Source organism: Mustela nigripes, chromosome 3, assembly GCF_022355385.1.
Source record: "Mustela nigripes isolate SB6536 chromosome 3, MUSNIG.SB6536, whole genome shotgun sequence".
NCBI classification, from domain to species: domain Eukaryota; kingdom Metazoa; phylum Chordata; class Mammalia; order Carnivora; family Mustelidae; genus Mustela; species Mustela nigripes.
This window is the reverse complement of record NC_081559.1, coordinates 163,441,045-163,464,120: the sequence shown is the minus strand read 5'-3', so window position 1 is coordinate 163,464,120 and position 23,076 is coordinate 163,441,045. Positions and strand designations below refer to the sequence as shown.

The following is a 23,076-nucleotide window of genomic DNA, read 5'->3' as shown; positions in this document are numbered from 1 at the left end:
TTCATTTGACGTACCAACCAATTAATTTAAGCAAAAAGGACAAGACAATGTGAAAATCTTTGGTTCAAGTATCTGTTCTTTAAAAAGGCTCCGGACCTTCTTAATAAGTTGGTTCTACTGGGCATTACTTGGTTAGGGTTAGTTTTCTCCAATGGAGATGCTATGGTTTATAAGTACTTAGGAATAATTTTAAATGGGATTTGTTTTTATTTTCTCTTGCCTTACAAGAGAAAGAAATTTTCACTTATCACCCCTTTCATGCAAGCTTCTAGTCTTCACAGTAATCCAGCACTCAAAGATGACAAGAGAGTTGACACCACCTTCCCTTGTCATTTCTCCACCTCCCTTCCCAATTCTGCCTCAAACATAGAAACTCTCCAGTGGTTTAAAAAGAAATTGCTTCAGTATCATATTGCAGCATTAAAAAAAATTTGCCACAAGGAAATGAAAATTCTTCCTGAAAGAACTACTACTTAGTTAAAATAATACCTCACTACATTGCATTTAAAATTAATTCCTGATACAGATTTGGATGGAGTAATTACCTTTAAGGCATGGATTTTCAAGATCTAAGTTTGCTTAGAGAAAATTCATTTTGGTTAAGAGAAAAAGTAACTAAACTCAAATGTCTTAAAGTAAAATCAGTTTTCTCTTTTAAATAAAAAGGAAATAGCAATACTGTCTTTTCTTCTGCTTAACACTGATAATACTAAATATTAAGAACACATATGGAGCACCTGGGTGGCTCAGTAGGTTAAAACCTCTGCCTTCAGCTCAGGTCATGATCCCAGGGTCCTGGGGTCGAGCCCCCATCGGCCTCTCTGCTCAGCGGGGAGCCTGCTTTCCTCCTCTCTCTCTCTGCCTGCCTTTCTGCCTACTTGTGATCTCTGTCAAATAAATAAATAAATTCTTAAAAAAAAAAAAAAAAGAACACATACAAACTGCTTTTTCTTGTCGGTAGAAAGCCTGTTCATTTCTTCTTTATCTGCTTTCATCTCCTCTTCATTATACTGGAAGTCACGAACAATGAATCTGAATTTGGAGTGGGGGAGAAACAAAATTGTCCACACTGTGTATATAGGAGATCCAACAAATTAAAAAACAAAAAATAATAATCTTACTTGTTCTCCCTGGCTTTGTGTCTGAAGTCATCAACTGCCTTCCTGAACAAGGTGACATTACAGAGATAACTGTCTTGGTCCTCGGAGAGAACACTATGGGGAAAAAAACCCAAAAAAGTCCATTTAAAGCTTTATATTGATTGCTCTCTTTCACACTGAGGGCAGAATTCACAAACAGGAGGAGGAGGAACAGTAGGGTGTGGCAGCCCTTCCCAAACCACCTCCAGGCTAACTACTTGTACTGCCCTAGACACTCTGGGCACTCCATGTTTATGATATGTAACTTTACAAAGCCTTAACAGCCCTATGCCATCTGCCTCTTCCTAACCCAATGAACTCCAACATTTAATCAAGTTAAATGTCCAAACTCTAAAAACCATGCTTTCCCATCTATCAGTGCCAGGCCAGATGTGGCAAAATCAGTAACTACTTTATTCCAGAGGCTCCCTGCTTCCTTGCTAATAAGTACGTTCTTCTCTTCTGGAAACCAAATTCTCTCTACCTCTCTCCAGCCCAGCCCAACCCTGCCCAGCCCATGAAGGCCTGGCTCACCTTCTCTACACTGCCAATACCTCCTACCTCAGATCCTTCCTTCCCCGCTGCCCCCAACATCCTAACTCAAAAACAGACAAAGGCAACGGTCTAAATATCCTTTGACAAAACACTTTTCTGCATCTCAGGGCTTTCTCCTAGGCTCTAGAAGAATCCCAGCGAGGTGAGAACTTCTATCCAGTCATGGGTCTCACGGACATCACTGGAAATACTTTCCCAGACATAACTGTAGGGAAATTTTAACTGTCATATAAATTCCTATGGGGAAAAGCCGTTTGGAAAGGCAAACCATACTGTTCGTGCATACCAGGACTCCCGCTTGGCTTTCAAGTTACCTACAGCTACCAATGTAGAGAATCCCACAGGCAGGGTCTACAAAGCCATACACTGAATTGTTCAACAGTGATGAGGCTGGGGCAGGAGTATCACTTAATTTTATATGGAGGGGTCTCTTTTCCCTTCTACTTTCCAAGTATTAGGTTTTTTTGTTTGTTTAGTTTTTATTTACAATGTGGAACTTCTGAAATCCCCAAAAATAGTATTTTACAAACCTGAGTGCTTGTGGAATTCAAAGATACTTTACTAAATATGAGGGAGAAGGAAAAAAAAAAGCAAGTTTAGTTTTTCCAAGAAGTCTAAGAACTGCCTGGTTAGCAGTCAATTCAGGTAAATTCAGGAGGCAGTGACAATACTTAATGGCAGAACGGCTGTAAGAACGGAGGCAACCTGGCTCTTGGTCTACCTCTCCAGCAGCAGGACCGGCACGTGCCTCTGGGAGGACTGATCACTGGCATCGCTAACAGAGAGAAACTCAGCTACTCTGGATCTGGGACATTAAAACTTCCTTTTCAAAGAGGTGCCCTCTTGGGCTCCTGTGTGGCTCAGTCAGTTAAGCGTCCAACTCCTGATTTGGGCTCAGGTCACAATCTCAGGATTGCCAAGAACAAGCCCCCTACTGGGCTCTGAGCTGCGAGTGGAGCCTGCTTAGGGGTCTCTGGGTCCCTTCTCTCTCTTCCTCTGCCACTTCCCCGCTCCCTCTCTTAAAAAAAAAAAAAAGAAAGAAAGAAAAAGAAAGAAAGGTGTCCTCTCTGGCTGGCTCTGCCAGCAAAGCTAGAGTGTGTGACCCTGGATCTTGTGAGTTCAAGCCGCACATTGGGTGTGGAGAGCATTTAAAAATAAATTATTTTAAAAATGTAAGAATTAGGGTGCCTGGGTGGCTCAGTTAGTTAAGCATCTGCCTTCAGCTCACGTCATGACCCTGGGATCCTGGAATTAAGTCAGGCGTCAGGCTCCCTGCCCAGTAGGGAGTCTGCTTCTCCCCCTGCCTCTGCCTGCTGCTTCCCCTGCTAGTGCTCTCCTTTACTCACTCTCAAATAAAATCCTAAAGAAAAAACAAAAATTTAAATTTAATAAATAAATAAATAAATGGTGCTCTCTCAAAACTGTTACCCTTAGTTCTTGCTCCCGGTGCCTATCAAATCCAAGGCAAGGCAGCTACCAAGCGGACAAAACTCAGTAACGAATCTTTCATGATCTTCAGGTCTCCCAGGCTTACCTCCGTAAAATGCACACTGTGATCCAAAAAAATCCAAATCCAATCTGACAGGTGAGTGCAGACCCCTAACAATATTCCTCCACTACCATAGTTATCTTCTAAATTCACACCGTACTTTGCCGTTTTAAAGACCATTTGAAAAGCACCTGATGTCTGCCACAGCTCTGTGACAATGAGCAGCACAGTCTACCATGTAGAGACCTGGGTCACAGCAAAGCTGTTTGGCTTATTCAAAATCCTTATGGTGAAGAAGCCAAGATTAAAAATTCAGTCTTAGGACTAAATCCTGCTATGCTACCTTATTAAGAAAAAATAAATGGGGGTGCCTGGGTGGCTCAGTGGGTTAAAGCCTCTGCCTTCGGCTCAGGTCATGGTCCCAGAGTCCTGGGATCAAGCCCCGCATTGGGCTCTCTGCTCAGCGGGGAGCCTGCTTCCTCCTCTCTCTCTCTGCCTGCCTCTCTGCCTACTTGTAATCTCTGCCTGTCAAATAAATAAATAAAATCTTTTTTAAAAATAAATAAATAAAATAAAAATAAATAAATAAAATAAAAAATAAATGAAACCATTTGCTTTTCTTTCTACCCCCAGAAAAGATATTCCTTCAAACATTATAAAAAACAAACCATGAGTCCTTGGTATAACGGACTTTCAATCATTTAACATGTACTGAGCCTCTATAAATGTGACCGGCTCTTGTTACGTATTGGGAATAAAACTAAGACAAATTGGTTCACGGACCTCAAAGCATGGGTCTAATCCAGGAAACAGAAATAAGTAATACAATACAGAATTGCAAATGTTACAACAGAAGATATATGTGACATATTAGGGCAAAAAGGTAACTGATACCATCTCAGGGGAGATCAAAGAGTTTCACAAACACAGTGATGCCAACCGGAAGCGGGAAAGGCAAAGGAGAAAACATGCCCGGAGAGCCCCCCACGCAAAGGCACACGGGTGTGGAAGAACCCGGCGCATTTGGGGCTCTGCCAGAAACAGCCACAGCTGAACAGAGTACAGGGAGGGGTGTGTGTGCATGCTTGTGTGCCAGTGATAGACTGGTACACCACAAAGGGAGAACGGCACCAAGGCAGGAGGCTGCTGAGAGGGAAGAGAAGAGCGGAGACAGAGGGGACGAGCTGACCGCAATTCCAACAGTCCAGGCCAGAGATGGAGAAGCAGCGGCTGCAGCTGGGGGCGGGTGGGGGGAGTTAAAGTCAGTTGAACCGTAAGAAGTTGTTGGTACCTGACCATTTTTGACCTACAAAACAGCAATTTTGTATGAGTCAACCAAATGCGACTGGAGGTAGAAATAACACGGCTGTTAGACTGGGTCGTGGGAGGGCAGGTCGGGAGGGAGAGATACGAGTCCAAAATGACTGACTACCATGGTCTGGTTTGGTAACTAGGCACATGCTGCTGCCACACACTACAAGAAGGGGGGCGACTGAGGCTGAGATTCGGGGGGATAATGTCCTATTCACAGTTACGCGCCTATTCATGGCGCAGATATGTATAGTGTCCAGGAGGCACCCAGGTGTGAGAGTGAAACTATGGGGTCAGCCAGGCTACGAATGGAGACTTCACAGTCCCAAAGCTGCAGGCAGCGGTCAGAGCCCTGGGTGTGGCTGAAAAGGCGCTGACAGAAGAACAGGCCCTCCCACTAAGACAGAAGAGTCCACGTCTAGACTTGCCAATACTCAGGGCTACCAGATTCTCTCGAGCTCACTCAGGCAATTCACGTGTAAAAGCCCGCAGGCTGCATTACAGAATAATTCAGGGAGGGAATGTGCAGGAGGTCACAGGGGCAGAGATGATGGTGCAGGCAAGACAACAATAGCTAAAGTGATCACTAGAGAGTCCAGGCTCAGCGGGAGAGGAAGCATGGCTGGAGGAAATCAACAATGTCAGAGCAAAGGGATAGGGACTAGAGATGTGGACAAGGTCAAAGAGCAGGTTCTGGGACAGTAGGAAAGATGGAAAGAGGGCTCAGGTCATGATCCCGGGGTCCTGGGACTGAGTCCCACACGTCAGGCTCCCTGCTCAGCGGGAAGCCTGCTTCTCCCTCTGCCTGCTGTTTCCCCCGCTTGTGTGCTCTCTCTGACAAATAAATAAATCAAATCTTTTTAAAAAAAATAACAAATAAATAAACGACGACAACAAAAAACTCAAGGGGAGGTGATGATTTGTGAGCTGCAGGGATCGGGGAGACGAGAAGCCAGAAGCTGGAGGCATTTCAAGTCAAGCCAAAACCAGCATGACCTTAAGTGACATTATGAAATCAAGGCACAGAAACAAAATCAAAGCCAGAAGGAGAGGAAAGAGTTAAGAGAGTGCCATCTTTTCATCTTGGACTATGCCTGGAAGGGAGCTTAGTTTAGCTTAACCGAGGCTGCACCAGTCTTACTAGGTTCAAATAAATGACCCAAACGCACTGCTTCCTTTAGTTCTGCTGTTTCACAGTAGGAGCACTAACCTCACGCAGGCGTAACCAGGCCTTAAGGAAATGGCCATGTCTTCCAGACATTTCACGGCATTTTCAGTCACCCGTGTGGGTAGCCTTGCTTCTGGAGCTCAGCGCTCTACCCGCTGCTTTGGACTTCTTAGCTTGGTCCTAAAACTCAGAACTGCCATCTTCTCTGCGCCTTAATTAATCTATGTCACTGCCAAGGCATCTCTCCTGCCTTTCTTCATAAAAGTTATCTTTGGGGGCACCTGGGTGGCTCAGTGGGTTAAGCCTCTGCCTTCAGTCAGGTCATGATCTCAGGGTCCTGGGATCGAGACCCACATCGGGCTCTCTGCTCCGCGGGGAGCCTGCTTCCTCCTCTCTCTCTGCTTGCCTCTCTGTCCACTTGTGATCTCTCTCTGTCAACTAAATAAAATCTTAAAAAAATAAAAAAGTTATCTTTGCAATCCCTGCTCTGAAAGACAGGGAAAACTTTTCTTTGCACTGGCAAGTACAGGTTTTCGTAGGCTTTTGTAGCTGGGTTCCTCTAGCTCCCTCACCAGAAACCTCTGGGGGGCACCAATGCATCTGTGGTACTGTATCCAATAACACAGAAAAGGCCAAAGTTAACTAGTCATCGGACCTGGTCAGACTACCTTCACAAGGAAAAACACAAAAAGGAAAGTGGCAATCCTGAGTACAAGTGAAAAACATCTGTCTCTGAACAGTTTTTCCAACAAGAAGCAGAACAGCAGCCCAGCCTCCACTTTCTTGGCCATACCTGTGCACAGCACTGACACACAGCCCCGTGCTTCTCCATACAACAATGCTGGGAGTTCAAAAGTGTCCAGTGATTTTAAGACTTAAGTAGAATACTTTACAAATAGCTGGATTCTAAGCATTTTTTAAGTGAAATTATCTCCTTCAGATTTGAAGACCGTATTTTTCAATTCATTCTTCTACCTTGCAATTTCACTTTCATCTTCACTGCTCCCAAGAGTAAGGACTCAAGTGCCAAAAAGCAACAAGTGAAAGTACTACTACTTACAAGTGACTTAAAAATGAAGCACTTTAAATAATTACTAGCATATAGAAGCAACTCAAAATTGTTAGTTATTATATAAGCTAAAAATCCAGCATCAAGTCTTAGAGATGCTTCCTGAACAGTGGACAAAATTCCAAATTAACCCACCCCAGCCTGTCACAGGGCTAGGGGAGCTGCTGCTGTTCTTGTGGACTAAATTTAAACAGCTGAACTTCCATGTCAGTGGTTCCAAGTGTCTTCTGAATGGAGACGCAAGCAAAACAGAGGTTCTCAGAGACCAGTGGTCAGGGAGCACTTACCCATCATTTAAAAGATGGGTGCTATCTACACTGAACTCTTACTGGTTGGGATTTCTTTCCTTTAAGCTACTAGAGTAATATTCAAGAGATGCAAATCTCTGAAGTAATATATTTAAAGCCCTTCTTTCAGAGTAAATCTGAAACTTATCTACACACCACTCCCCTGGACTTTGGGTCTGGCATATATACAACCTTCTGTTTACAATTCTTCTGTAAACACCGGGTCCTTGGGTCTCCTCCCTCCCTGCCTCTCAGATATAAAGTCGACCTCTATGGCTTTAATGTTCTACAGAGTACAAAGGTATAAGAAGTTGTCATCTGTCAAGATAAACAGCTTCAGTGGGAAACTAATATGAAGATTAAGGCTTTCCCTTAGTCTTCAGCTGGTGTGAACTGAAGGTATCCCCCAAACTGGGGGGGTGGAAATTGTGATGGGCAGAGGTTTGTGGTTTAGTTCTCAAACAAAAATCAACATTTGTGAAACTACAACAATCATATTACCTTATATTTTATATAACTTATCAAGCCTTAAAACAGTCTCATCATGTGTACTGGGAAGGTGCTATGTGCATCTTACAGACAAAGAAAAATGAGGCCCAGAGAAGGTAAAAGACTTACCCCAAGTCACACAGCAAGTTGGTAGCAGAACCAGCAACAGAACTCAAATCCCTGGATCCAGCACTCTTTCCATTATACTAAGCTACCTCCCATATGACACAATGAAACTGGAAAAGAAAATATTGCATGGGCCTAACCTTACTAATACCACCTCTTTACTATCTGCTATACCTTTTTCTCCCCACATGTTGCCACCTCTTGAGGCACAGCCATACAGAAGAACCCTGGGGGGCTGCATATACACTGTATTTAATACTTTCTCAAAGAACACCTCACAGTATAAGATCCAACATTAAGAAACCTGACTTTTAGTCCTAATTTGTCATTGGACATTGGCACAGCCAATGCAATCAAATACCTTGGGCAACTATTGAATTCTTCTGTATTTTTACTCCTTTATCCACAAGAATAACTGACCCAACTCTTCACAGAATTGTAAATATCAAATTAGACAATGTATATCAAGCCATAAATTTAAACACTTAGTACAAGTTTTTCTTAATGCAAAATAAGATTAGGTAGAATCCACACTCACTGGAAAGTGAGATCAACATGATACTCTAGCAGCCATTTTGATATACTTCCTTTGCAAGAGAAATGAAGAATTATAGACACGGAGTAGATATACAATAAATATTGAACAAAGAATTTTCAGAAGGTGGCACAGCAGAAACAGTGACCTGGGTTCTAATTCTAGCCCTGCCATTAATGAGATGTGTGACTCTGGGCAAACCCCTTCACAGCTGTGGCCTCAAACTTCTCCATCTATAAACTTATGACAGTACAGATTAGACTGTACAAGGTCCTTTCCAGAGGTCTGTAACTGTGATAACTAAAGTTAACTTTATAAGGTGAAAAAGATGATCCTGAAACCACAATTTACAAAGAAAGATAAAGCTATTTCCTAACCCAACATCCCAATTATAAAAAGGAATTCTAGGAAAGAAACGGGTTTTACAAAGACTACTACTTACTTGCTAGACCTTGGAACTACCATTTCAGCTAGTGTTTCGTACTGCTTAATCCAGTCATTGTGGTTTAACCTGCAGAAAAGATACAGTAAGTAGCGGAAAAGAAGAAAAAATCCCTGCCACATCCAGAAAGAGAAAAAAATATGGGACAAACCGGAAATTCAATTAAGTATACCTCAAATCTATGTAACCAAAAATAAAAAAAAATTTTTTTTGAGTTTTATACTGAGAGTGAATTTCAAACACAGTGAGTGGTGAAGCAGGAACTACAGTTCACCACTCTTACATCCAGTAACTATTGCAAAAGAGGCACATCCTAGAACTAAGTTTGGAAAGGAAGTAAGCAAAGTACAGATTTTAAATGACTTTCAAACTTCAGAGTTAATATGCATTACCTTATTAAAAATAAACTAATTTAAAGGCCATATTGAAATCTCTATCATGTCTATTCACTCGCTGCATCAAACTGTATTTACTAAAAGCACAGCGTACCAGGAAGAATTGAGTAAATTAAGTGACAGCAAACCATGCTGTACACAACATTGTGCAACAACCCTTCATAGAGACCAATGGTTTTGGGTGTGTGCAAAAAGACAGTTATGTTTGCAATTTAATGAACTTCAGTATTTGTAGGTCACAGAGTGAATAATTCAACATGTAAGGTATCCTAGGTCCTATGTTTCAATTACAATGTACAGAAAACTAAAAATTTCTGATCTTAAACACAAACTTTCAATAAAGATTGCAGCAAATCTTTCACCCAAGCGTTATTTTCCTACACAGTATAAAGACACAGATATACATAAGTTTATTATAAATAATCAGTGCTCTAGTATTCTGCAGTAAAAGGAGAAAAGCTGATGTCAGATAATATTGCAGACATGGTAAACTGAATGCAGGTGCTTTTTCCCAATAGTCCCAGTTTCCTAATCAGATAAAAAATGCAGAGCAAAGCAAAGGATGAATTTGTGCAATGACACTATGAAAAATCCCCAAATCTCTCACCTCAGTTCAGATCCTCCAAAGATTTCCTGACAGCAAGACTTTAGTCCAAGTCAGAAATGAAACCATTAACAGTGTTTCTTTCTCATACACACACGTGCAGTGTGCACAGAGTTCTAATCCTTCCTATGAGTGTCCAAAGGTTTCATTTTACCAAGATTAACTATGATCAAACACTAACACAGAAGACCTAATCAATCTCAAGATTTCAAAAGGTTCTCTAACCTAGCAAACCATGCCCAGAGCCTATGCCTGTTTTCATAAAGACAGTTTTCTGGAAACACAGCCACATCCATTCTGTAGGTACTGTATATGGCTGCTTTCAGCTACAACCAACTAATCTGAAGATTTCAAAGGGTTCTCTAACCTAGCAAACCATGCCCTGTTTTCATAAAGACAATTTTCTGGAAACACAGCCACATCCCATTCTGTAGGTACTGTGCACGGCTGCTTTCAGCTACAACCAGAGAGTTGACATGGCAGAGTTGAACAGCTGTTAAGAGACCCTTGGGCTTGCAAAATGTAAAATATTGACTATATGGCCCTTTTAAAAATAAATTTTCTAACCCCTGGCCTAATGCATCCTTTGTTTCTTAAAGGGTTTAATTCATCCTGACCAATCATGAAGATTTTTCAGAAAAACAAATACAAAGAGCTTCCTACTTTGAAAAATCTAAAATCTGTATTTTTTTTTAAATCCAATAATTTAGCATTATTTAATTTTTAAGTAAGCCCACTCTACTAACCTGCTAACTTGGATTAGAATCGCAATTTGTAACTGATGTCTCCATTACCAGATTATGAACTCAATTCTACTGCGTGTGTCCTAGGAATACATGTTGGTTCACAGAATGAAGGACAATGTAATAGTCCCTTTACCACTGGGTTCTAGCGGACAATTCAAATTCCAGTATCAGATACTAACATTTTTCTTATATTTTAACAAGTAAAAAAGCTTTTGTAATTAAAAACATACTTGGGAACTACAACCAGTAACGTGACGAGATACTCTGAATCAAGAACAAAGTCATCCTTCTTCACAATTTCCGCTAAACTTCTAGTTAGCAAACTTCCTCTGAGGAATAAGAAAAAAATAATCAGGCTGATAATGCCTCCATAACACAAGTAAAGAAAGAGCAGGCTAATTACATTCACATATATATACTATACATACATCTTGTGAAATGGATTAATCTTTTTAATGTCTTTACCTTGTAAGAAGTCAAAATTTAACTATTTCCCACCCCCACTGTTAAAGAAATGTCAACATTTATCAAAATTTGCCTCTAGTATCTCCCTTTGTATTTTCTTTAATTATTATAACTCAGTTCTTCTCTTGATTACATATATAATACCTCGACTGGGCAAGTGTTATTCATTATATGTCAATTAAAGTCTATTTCACGATACTTACAAAATTATATCATCTAAGGACAACCTCTGATTTTCCTCCCTCTCCCTGGGTATCATCTGATACTAGGCAATTTTGGTTAGTTAACCCAATAATCAACTCTTTCAAATCAGTCTTCATTCGGTCTCCCAGTACGTTTCATAATGAAAATGACTTGCCCTGTTTGTACCACTGATGGTATCCAACCAATTTTCCCTCTGGAATATGAACATGTAACTTGAATAGTTAAATGCTTAAAGCTACATTTGCAGTAGTCATAGTACAATGAGATCATGAAAACATGTTCTAGTTTTTAAAAACCTAACATGTAAAAAAGCTGAATCTGCAAAACAGAAAAGCACATAAATTACACTGTAAAAGGATTCTTCAGTAGAATTCTTTTAAGCAGCAGGTAATTGTTATGCAATTAAACTATGATTTAATTTAAAACAATTTCAGACAGTTTTTCAGTAAAAACTCAAATGCATAAAGGGATAAACTAAACAAGTACAATAAATCAACCTCGCATCTGTTTTGACTAGCCGGAGTTAATAAACTTTTCTCCAGAAGTAAACAAACACCATTCTGATTACAGAAACAGCATAAACTGGAATTCACTAAACCCCAACAATAGCTCATTCAGTGCATGCTAGAGTGCTTCCCTAATTCTTAATATTAACATATACTTGATATACTTACGCATTCTTCCGTTCCAAATTCTGAAGATTTCCTTTCAAGTTATTATATGCGGATGCTCTAGATTTCAAGTCATTGTCAATTTGAGTCACTCCCTTTAAAAATGAAAAAGAAAAATAGGCAAAATTTTCCTAAATCTGCCTATACTAACACAAATAAAGTTAGCCATACCTCAATATTTACTTTAAAAAACACCATCACTGGTTGCTGATGTAAGAATTATCATTTTAAAAGCACAACTTTAAAAGGTCATTTTAAAATATAACCTACTTCATTTTTAGAAAATTTTTTTCATTTAAAAAGAACCTACTTCATTTTTAATAACCCTGATAATTTCCATATGAATTTCTTCTACCAAAGATAAAGTTTTAGTCCACATATATTTTAATTACGATTATGACATTACCTCTTAAAACATGCAAATGAAACCTAGGCCACTGGGTACACACAAATTATTAAAAGGCTTAACTTCACAAGGCTGAAGGATGAATTTCCCAAAAGTAATAAACCACACAGTTTTGTTGTTCACAACACCAGTATTCTTACACAAACTATTTTTGCAATTAAATTACAATTGTGGACGAATATATTTATAAATGTTACAGAAGCTGATTGTTCAAAAAGAGGCCATTTCTAAAGCTACTAACAATTTAGGAAGAAAGTACAAATCGCAGATTTAACATTTGAAGAATTAGTTTCAACTCAGCTCTACTATTATTAGCTGTGTGGCACTGGGGTAAGTCAATTCACCTGTGTGAGCCTCTTTCCTCTATATACTTCTATCAGATAATGATGATTAGATCCTTGATAAGGATCAAAAGAAAATAAGGCTCAGTCATACTAAGAGCACCGTATTATATAATCTAACTATTCATTTTCATTAAATTAAAATGATGACTTCAGTTTTAAAATCCTTAATAACCTACTCATTTATATATTTAACTATAGAGCATACTGTTCAAATAGTCATTGGGAGCCAGGAAAAAAATCTGTCCAAGTGATTTAAACCACAGTTTTCACCCAGATTATAACAATGTTGACAATTAAAAGGGCACTATTTGCCCTGTTTATAGCTTCAGGTAAGACTTTTACGTTTTCTCTCAAGTTCAAGGACTACAATATAAAAGGAACTCTTAACTTGGTGAGTTCATGGATGAGCTTTACAGATCTGTGCACGCCCTGAAACTGTACATAAAATCATGTGTATGCAAATACATGCATTTTGGGGGGCGGGTAGAGGACTGATATAGTGAATGTCAAAAGGTGTCAGAGAACCCATAAAGTTTAATGTCTAATTCAGACTATACATAACCATGCTAAAGTAATCATTGTCATCTACCTGAATGACTACTAAATCTTTGATTCCAATTTCCTGTTCTACACAATCTCAATTACCCTTAAATTATAAACAATAATTAAATTATAAATAATAAACATTGAATTTTAAAGTTTACTTTCTTACGTAAACACCGTTGAATACAGTATTTAAGTTAACCACTTGAGTAAGTAAACACCACAACTTGGATAATGTACATAGCAAAAGTGTTATATTTTAACATCTTTCTTTTTTGGTAAAGTTGTACTAAGGGTAGCTCCCATTTGCATCAATCATGTATAATTTAGCTGCTTTGTCAAAGCCTAAAGAGAATTTCCCAGCTAAATAAATAAAGCCATTATAAATCAATGCGTCCTACCCGTGTCATTTTTTAATCTTACCTTGGCAATTATTTCAGAAATATTTTTCAGGGACTGCTTGATTGGATACTTAGCCATGTCCCACTGAAACCTTGTTATGTAAGTAACCAAGTCAACTGAAATAAGGAAATAAATTAATTACTGAGAAGCAACAGACTGTTTATAGTTTCCAACACAGCAGTAACTTTCTAATGTTAAAATTTGCTTTGAGAAAATCAGTAAAGATGTCATCATTGCTGGAGAGTCCTGATTTCAAAAACATGGAACCATATTAACTAACATGGATTAATCAACATTTTTACCTTATAATCTGACTGAATCTCTTCTTACTCAAAATTCCATATTTTTATATACACGTGTATGTGCGTATTAATGCTCCTTCTAATCTGATAGCTTAAAAAACAGAAAATGCGTATACCCATGATATGTCTCATATGTAGGAGAAAGAGACACAAAGATAAGAAACGACTGCAAACTGTCTCCTCAATAAGCAGAATTTGACAAAAGTATGTTCTTTCTTTGCCAACTTACTCCAAATGAAACTAAATTTTTTAAAACCAGGTGATAATTGTTTCTAGGAGTCTAAACTTCAACAATCTTCAAAACACAAACCCTTCCACATTCAAATGAAAAAAATAAAAAATGCAGAGTCAAAGAAACCCTCAACAACTATTCCCTGTTTTTGTAGCTAAGTCATTCATTCACCTCATGTAAGTCAGTATCAAATCCTGAAATATTAGCTTACCTCCATTGGCCAACAGATTCTCTTGAACTTTATCTTTACTATCCTCTAATACATCAGCCATGTACTGAGCCACTTTTTTAACCACCCTTGGGAAGGGAAAGAAAAAAAATCAACAACCATTTTCAGGAAAAAGACCTAAATTCCATGCTATACAATGAACATACCTCATATACACATGAATCTGACTATGTATGTTCCCATTATACCTATCTGTATAATACAGAACAAATGAGTCATAACTTCTATAAAAAGGTTTTAAGGATAAAAGGGACAAAGATCAACTGAGCAACTGTAGAATTTTAAAGAGACTACATGCAGTATGTTTATTAAGTCTAGAAAGAAAGTAATAACAAACTAGTGAGAAAAATACATTATATGACAAAAATGGGTCCATGAATCTGACTGCAAGGACCAACAACAAAGGACGGTGGCTGGGAGCTAGCATTCACCACTTAAGTATTTTCACTTAGGACAAAAGAGATCTGACAAGCAACAGAATACAAGCAACAGTAATGATGAGCTGCTGTATTATTTATTCATTATTTATTGAGCATCTACTATGTGCAAGGAACAATGTTAATGCCCTACTACTGAGGCACCTAGATATCTCCTTGTCAATCTCTTCATTTTATGTAAGTAAAGATGCCAAGATATAAAGAAAACGAATGACAATCAAAAAAAGTCACAAAGTTACAAAACAAGCTAATGGCAGAGCTGGGAGTAGAAACATGCTGTCTGGACTTTGGTGTTCTTTCTCCAGTTCCATGTCTGCCTCTAGCCCTGGTTGGGATACAAAAAAGTAAACAAGACAAAAAAACAAACAAAAAAACCACACAAACACACACATAAAACCCCCCACTAGTTTCATACTGCTTAAATCAAAATGGAGAGATACCAAAAGACACAAATGACTAAATACAAAGCAATCTATGGTTAAGTGCCAGCTGAGAATACCAGATTATAGAGAGAGAAGCATAAAGGAAAAAGGGACCACTTCCAACTACTGTAATCAAGAAAAGCATAATGACTCATGAGCAGGGCAATGAAGGACAGGAATGGTTTTGAAAAGGTGATCAGATGGGAAGAAAGTATATTTTTGCTGAAGGGCATCCTCTGAGTCAAGATCAGGAGGAGAAGAAAAGAAAAGGCATTCAGAGGATGACAAGGGATCCAGAACTGCCCCGAGTGCTGTGCTGAGAAGGGAAGTTAGGCTGGCAAGGAAGCCTGGAGCCGGACTGCAGATAGCTAGCCTCTGATGTCAGACTTTAGAAAAAAGTGTCACATGGTCAAAACAGGGCTTTAATCTGAGGACCACAAGTTCAATGGCAGGGAGGGTAGACAAATTAAACTCCTGCAAGGGAAAGGGCATCCTTGTGGCTCAGTCAGTTGAGCATCCAACTCTTGGTTTCGGTTGAGGTCATGGTCTCATGGGTCCTGGGGAAGAGAACCGTGTCTGGCTCCGTGCTCAATGGGGAGTCTGCTTGAGAGTCTCTCCCTCTGCCCCTCCCGTAACTAGCACACATGCGCCCTCACTCCCTCTCAAATAAATAAATCTTTAGGGGGAAAAAAGAGAAAAGAAAAAGAAACTCCTGTAACATAAACCAATAAGGGCCAGAAAAAATCTTATGCTAAATGAACTCAAATCTAATCAAGTACAACTACAGAAAAAATTATGTAAGCTGCTAAATCTTCAACACATTCAACTTGGGATTTGTACATCCACTTGGCTGTGTCTCCAAAATTCATTTATCCCGTTAGAGAAGACAAGCCATTATTCCCATGTAATTTCACAAGCATCTTTTAAACAGAACCATTTGCTATGAACATGCAAAAATGGTCATATGTTTACCACAGAAATAATTCAGAGTGTAGAAATGCCTTGTGTCAAATTTATAAACTGAGTGTGTAATTCAGAACGTCCCAATTTCCCTGTGCATCTCTACAAGAGTATCTATGTCAAAGTACACATGGTCACCTTGAAAACTGCTCTGATGATTAGATTACTTGATAAGTAAAAACTGTAATTTACTCCACGTATTACAGTGTTCAGACTTTAAAAACTGGAACATTTAAGTCATTTAGCTACCATCTGTCAATTTTACCAAGGTCTAACAACTACAGGATTTTTAAATTCCTCATACGTTTCAGAAAAACTGACAAAGACAAGATTGCATAACAGTGCAGAAAAGAAAAGCAGACAAACTACATAGGTATCTTTTAATTCCACAACCAAATGAGCTACATTTAACCTAAAAACTTTCCAGATTCCTTCCCTAAAAAATGTGAGCAAACCTTACACTCTATTCAGGACATTGCAATGGTGACTTAAAGACCTACAGCACCACTGAGGTGATTAATAAGGATCCAAGTAATGACGTTCTCTGGGACCTCCCTTCCTCAGTGTGATGAGGGGATGGGAATGTAGGGAAACTCATCAGCTCAGAGATGACAACTACAAAGGGTTCCCCAAACTTTTCTCAACTAAAAATGTCGCATCAAGAAACCAAGAATGTTCATACCATCAATTATTTTCACATTTGCCCTACAATGAATGCATGGACTCACTAACTGCAAAGTTACTTTTTCATTCATCCTTTCACTCATTCTTCTTGCCAAGTCCCTTGTCTTATTTTAGGCTTTTATAATAATATATAATAAATTATAATATCTCCTGCTTAATCCACTGTATACCTGTCTCCTAACTAGCTTTTTTGCCTCTGATATTAAAGACCATCAGTACATCTTTAGGTCTGCTTACTTACTACACACTGCTATGTTCAAAGGTCTCTTTGCAACATCAGCCTCTATTACCCAGAGACCTGGCATTATGGTGGTTCTATCAGAAAAGCCTAAGAGCAAACATAGGAAACCCTTCCAAGCAGACTCAAGAATAAGTTCCCTTAGAGCGCCAGTCAAATATACATTTCTAAGACTCTCCAAAACTCCGTATCTTACAAAATTGTACTTATTTACTCAACCCCTAAGTATTTAAATGCTCCATATCCCAAGAGTCAAAGGGATTGCAGACAAAGGCCAATCAATCAAAATGCAAAAAGTGATCAAGGATCCTATTTCCATCTTCAGTTGAAATAAAGATCAAGTAGGTATCAGGAGTGACTAAAACTGTAGTTTAGAAAAACTCTTTTACTATAACTGAATTTTAAAGACAAGAGTATCACTCCTGTCTCAACACAAGAGTATCACTCTTATCTTTAAAATAAATGGCATAACATTTTATTGGGTCAAAGACTTAAAACTGTTAGGATGCCAATACTCCCCAAACTGACCTACAGATTCAACACAATCTCCATCAAAGTTCCATCTGACTTCTTCCCAATAATTTTACATGATCGTAAAATTCATGTGAAAATGAAAGGAGTTTAAGAACAGTTTAAGGAAAACAGAGAATTCATACTTCCTGATTTCAAAACTTACTACAAAACTGCAATAATAAAGAAATGTGGTGCTGGCATAAAGACAGAAATAAGGATTAGAAAGAAATGTAGGGGTGCCTGGGTGGCTCAGTGAGTTAAAGCCTCTGCTTTCAGCTCAGGTCATGATCCCAGGGTCCTGGGTTCAAGCCCCACATCAGGCTCTCTGCTCAGCAGGGAGCCTGCTTCCTCCTCTCTCCCTGCCTGCCTCTCTGCCTACTTGTGATCTCTGTCTGTCAAGTAAATAAATAAAATCTTAAAAAAAAATTTATACACAAATACTCATATCAGCATTAATCTTATTAGCCAAAAAATGGACATAAACAACCTAAATGTCCACCAACTGATAAATGGATTAATAAAATATGGTATGTCTGTACAATGGAATATCCTTTGGTAGTAAAAAGAATTATCGATACATGCTATAATATGGGTAAACCCTGAAACACTATGCCAAGGAAAAGAAGCCAGTCATAAGAGACCACATATTGTACGATTCCATTTATATGAAATGTCCAGAATAAGCAAATCTTATACATATCTCAGAAAATAAAATAGCAGGGATGCCTGGGTGGCTCAGTGGGTTAAAGCCTCTGCCCTCGGCTCAGGTCATGATCCCCGCATCGAGCTCTCTGCTCCGTGGAGAGCCTGCTTCCTCCTCTCTCTCTGCCTGCCTCTCTGCCTACTTGTGATCTCTCTCTGTCAAATAAATAAATAAAATGTTAAAAATATATATATATTAAAAAGAAAAAAGAAAAGAAAATAGCAGACAGGGAATAAGGGGGACAAGAAACAGGAGGTTTGTGATGGTGGCAATGGGAGAGTGATGAAAATGTACTGTACTGACTGTGGCAATGGCTGCACAACTCTTTGACTTTAACTAAAAATCACTGTACAGGGCGCCTGGGTGGCTCAGTGGGTTAAAGCCTCTGCCTTCAGCTCAGGTCATGATCTCAGGGTCCTGGGATCAAGCCTCACATCTCTGCACAGCGGGGAGCCTGCTTTCTCCTTCTGCCTGCCTCTCAGCCTACTTATGATCTCTGTCAAGTAAATAAAATCTTAAAAAAAAGCACTGTACACTGTACATGTGAACTGCATGGCACATAAGTTATATCTCAGTATTAATATTAAAAAGACTGTCACCATTTTCATACTTCAAACAGCTGTATTTTATTGTACATAAATTGTACCTTCATGGGGTGCGTGGGTGGCTCAGTCAGTTAAGCCTCTGCCTTCAGCTCAGCTCATGATCCCAGGGTCCTGGGATCAAGACTAACACTGGGCTCCTTGTTCAGCAAGAGGGCCTGCTTCTCCCTCTCCCTCTGCCCCTGCTACTGTGTGCATGCTCTCTCTCTTTCTCTCAAATAAATAAGATCTTTAAAAGTAAAAAATTTTTAAAAATGTTAAAAAGAATCTCCATTAAAAAAAAACAACTATACCTTCATAAAGAAGATTTACAAAGAAAAAAAAGTCCTTATTTTCTAAAACCATTCCAATAAGCGAAGTATTACATGTGATAATAAACCCAATGTCCAGGTAGCCTGATAACAGTGACCCTCATGTGGCTCCAGTCTACGCATACAAGTACATTACCCTTCTACAAAGGCATCCAGTTTAGCCAGTTCATCCGACAAACCAACCAAGACATCCAGTGTGCCAACCTAGAAGGGAAATATACCATTTTACTACCCAGGTTTCATTCCCCCACCTTTTGTTTTACAAGGCGATACAACATCTTGATTTAGAGACTACAAATCTTAAGTTTTCCATATTTTAATTTCATAATGTGCAAGTGTGGTTAAGAAATGTTTGTCAGATGTTTCAAAGCTATTTATATGTATAAGATAATCCTCTAATTCATGGGTACAACCACTATTTAAGATGTGCAGTTCCATAATGGGAGGCCTATGCCTCTGCCTGTACTGCCCAGTGACAAGTGGCTCACCTGAGGTCATGGTTACAACAGCAGCACTTAAATAGGGGTCCATGACTATCAGTGTCCCAAAGGAACTTATAACTCCCCAAATATTAAGAATTAGCAGTTTTAAGTATTTCTTAAATGAATATGATGTATAAACTGGCAGGGGCGCTAAGTTAACCTAAGTTAACCAGCAAAATAAAAATATTATTTTTTCCATTCTGTAAAATTACTGAGAGCCTGCTTCCCTTTGAGGCTGTTAGGTTACAGACCTTCAAGAAATGTTAAATAAATTAACTATGTTAAATAACTAGGTGAGATTTGCCAAGTATGATTAAAGAGGTTCAGTGTTAAAACACATTATTGAATATTTTATGAATTCAATTAACAAAACATTGAGTTCGCTGTGAAATTTAATATATATTACTGAGACTTTTCACTTCTGAAGATCATATTTGTAAATGTATCAAATACTTTCATAAGATTTCGCATCACAATTACAATTTAGAAAAGCACAGAAGTCTTAAAAAATGTCCTCTCATTTTGATAGTTTGCTTCTAAAATCTTAATCTCCTCATTATTTAAAAACTGAAGATCAAAGAGACAAGTTTTCAATTATACCAACAGCTAGAAATGAGCTTTTTTTTCTGAAGGAACCCAGACATCTCATTTCTTTTCAAAGGTAAGCAGAGAGCTCTTTGTGATGAACGCAAATGCTATTCTGCACCATGCAGTTTTACCTTTAAGTCAGGAATGTTAAACTTTGAAGCAAGAGCAAGATTGTTGTTCTTTGTAGTTGCAGCGTGCAGTTTCTCCCAAGTTTGCTGACATGTCTTCTCTCCAGGAGCAGATATAAGCCAGAACTCAGTCATATTTGTTACCAAGTATTTTTTCCAAAATCAAGAGTGACTCTGAAAGACAAAACAAAAAATACCTTTAATACCATTTGTTTCTAAAGTATTTCAGAGTCACAGGATAAGATAAATATTAACCTGTTTCAAAATTAATCCAACACTGGCAGATGATCCTAAGCAAAGTCAAATTTACTTACCTAGAAGTAAATCCACATGTATGGTAGAGGGAGATTTATTTATGATACTAGAAAAAAAAATGACAGACTTTACACATGAAATATCTAATTTTTTTAAAATTACAGAACATCTAAAATGGGAATTACTCAAAGAAGTGAAACTGAAAATACCAGCTACCAACAGTTTCATTACACTAAAGAGGTAGAAAAGTCACAAATTTATAGGTTTATCTTAAACTTTTAAGATGTAAAACCAAAACAGGAAATTTAAAAACATGCGTAAGTTTTACCTTTGAGAAGGTAACTCAAGGTAGGTAACTCCTTTGAGAAGGAATTGAATCACTGCATTTGAACAGTACCCACTAAATAAATTTATCACATCTGGCTTAGCAACTCCTACCAAGTTAACAAAATGGTTGTTAAATTTAATCCATATTCAACCTAAAGGAACCTCTTCAAATCCCTGGCATATACCTAGTAGCCATCAAACATTTATAAATTTGCAAAAAAAAAAAATCTTGCAATTGCCTCACACATAAAAAAAAAAGGGTGGGGGGGGGGGGGTAAGGGGTGGGGTGATACACCACCCCTGGATCTGAGTGAGAGGCTATGGATCCCCTTCCAAAAACTCCATTAAGACACAACGAACCCTCGGGTGCTTGGGTGGCTTAGTCAGTTAAGCTTTTGCCTTCAGCTCAGGTCATGATCTCAGGGTCCTTGGATCAAGTCCCACACTGGGCTTCCTGCTCAGCAGAGAATTTTTCATTCAACCTGTTTTCTGGGATTATTCATGGTGATCCATACATTGTAGTTCATTCATTTTAAGAGCTATAAGGTATTTTATGAATAACCTAAAATTTATTATATATTTTCTTCTGGAAGGATAGTTACATTTTACTTTTTTGGCTATTATAAACAATTTGCAGTGAACAGCCTTGTGCATGTCTGTTTTTGTGAAAGAGTTTCTCCAGAACAGAGAGAAGTAAAACAGCTGAATTGAGTATGATAATATGGTAGACCGTCTTCAAATATGGAGGTGACAAATCTTTCCATGCTTCAATACAATGTGACTGCCACTCCTCCCATCAAAAGGTGGATTCTATTTCTCCTCACCTACAATCTGGGCTGGTCTTGTGACTTGCTCTGACCAACAAAACTCAAGGAAGCCATACTATGTGAGTTCAGGACCCAAGCCTCAAGAGGCCTTGCAACTTCCACTTCTGTTTCTTGGAAGGTCCCCAGATCACCATGGAAGGAAGCATGTAGTCTAGTCTATGGGAAAATAAGAGGCCTCATGGCAAAGAACCAGCAAACGCTGTGAAACAGCTGAGTTTCTTGAAACTTCCAGCGTAGTGAATGTTCCAGCTGAATGCAGCCCTATCAAGCCCAAATGAAATAATCAGAAAAAGCACTGAGAAAACCCAAAGAATCAGGGGAAATAAAAAATCACTGTTTTAAGCCACTGAAGTTTGGGGTCGTTTGTTATATAACATGAGATAATGGACAAAACCATCATCAACTTTGCTGGGTACTGTCAAACTGTTCTCTGAAGCAGTTACCAACTGAAGTTCCCACACAAGAGTATACACTGTTCATAAATAGATATTTCAGGAAAATAAAGAAACATGTAAAGGAGAAAGGTACATCAGCTATGTATTTAAGATTTCTTTAAAAAAATATCTGGGGCAAATATGGCAAAATGTTAATACCTGTCAAAAATCTGAGTAATGGATACATGGATGTCTGTTGATGTGAAATAGTTGAGTTTTTCTAAATACTTGAAATATTTCAAAATTAAGCATTTTAACTGTTATAAGAACATAATTACCTTATGATAAAATAAAACAATACCTAGCAAATTTATAAAAATTAAATTTTATTAAACTTTCAAATGGAATATCCAGAAGAATAAAGTAGTCTTATTGCTATGTTAATCCTCTGACCACAATTTTGTTTTAATACTAGTAGATGCTTTCTAACCTGTTTATGTTATGACCAGGCATAATAATATACTGAGTAAAAACCTTTTTGATGTTCTGGAATTTTTAAAAAATATTTTAGGGTCGACATATTCAGCAACTCTAATCACATAAGATTGTAAGGTAAGAGCTTGGGCTACACCTATATTAACTACAGGACCCATTTCAGTTAAGTTGCTTTTTAAATTAAATTCTTGATGAAATGTTGTGGGTTAATCTCCTGCTTTCCTGTCATTGCCTAATCCTGTCTTCTATTGCCTAAAATCCTGGGTCACCTCACTTAAGCTGCTCCAAACCTTGCTATCTTTTCACTTGTCTTTGGCCACTTCAGCATTGGCTTTTCCCTATCTCCTCCATCTAATATTCTCACACTGATCAAATCTAGCTTTTTTAGCCCAAACACCAATTACAGGACTACCTTGAATTTTAAAATTCTTGGTTGATTAGAAAATCCAATAACATCTTTCAACCTCTTTTAATAATTCAGATCTTCTCCATAACAGTAGTTTTTGGAAATCTGAGGTTTTATTGTAATTATTTATACAAATGATTCAGTTAAATTATATCTGATGACATTTTATAC

At 38.3% G+C, this 23,076-nt stretch overlaps 1 protein-coding gene across 1 annotated transcript in view; it reads right to left on the bottom strand.

Annotated features, from left to right (window-relative positions):
• Positions 1–23,076, bottom strand: part of ATP6V1C1 (ATPase H+ transporting V1 subunit C1) — a 39,602-nt gene that overhangs the window by 4,721 nt on the left and 11,805 nt on the right. The window contains exons 2-10 of the mRNA XM_059394965.1: positions 20,225–20,395; positions 19,160–19,227; positions 14,136–14,221; positions 13,412–13,506; positions 11,699–11,790; positions 10,586–10,684; positions 8,611–8,679; positions 1,122–1,214; positions 939–1,032 (exon numbers count right to left, since the gene is read on the bottom strand). Coding sequence (XP_059250948.1) covers positions 939–1,032; positions 1,122–1,214; positions 8,611–8,679; positions 10,586–10,684; positions 11,699–11,790; positions 13,412–13,506; positions 14,136–14,221; positions 19,160–19,227; positions 20,225–20,356 — 828 coding nt within the window. The 5' untranslated portion in view covers positions 20,357–20,395. The remainder of the gene's footprint in view (positions 1–938; positions 1,033–1,121; positions 1,215–8,610; positions 8,680–10,585; positions 10,685–11,698; positions 11,791–13,411; positions 13,507–14,135; positions 14,222–19,159; positions 19,228–20,224; positions 20,396–23,076) is intronic.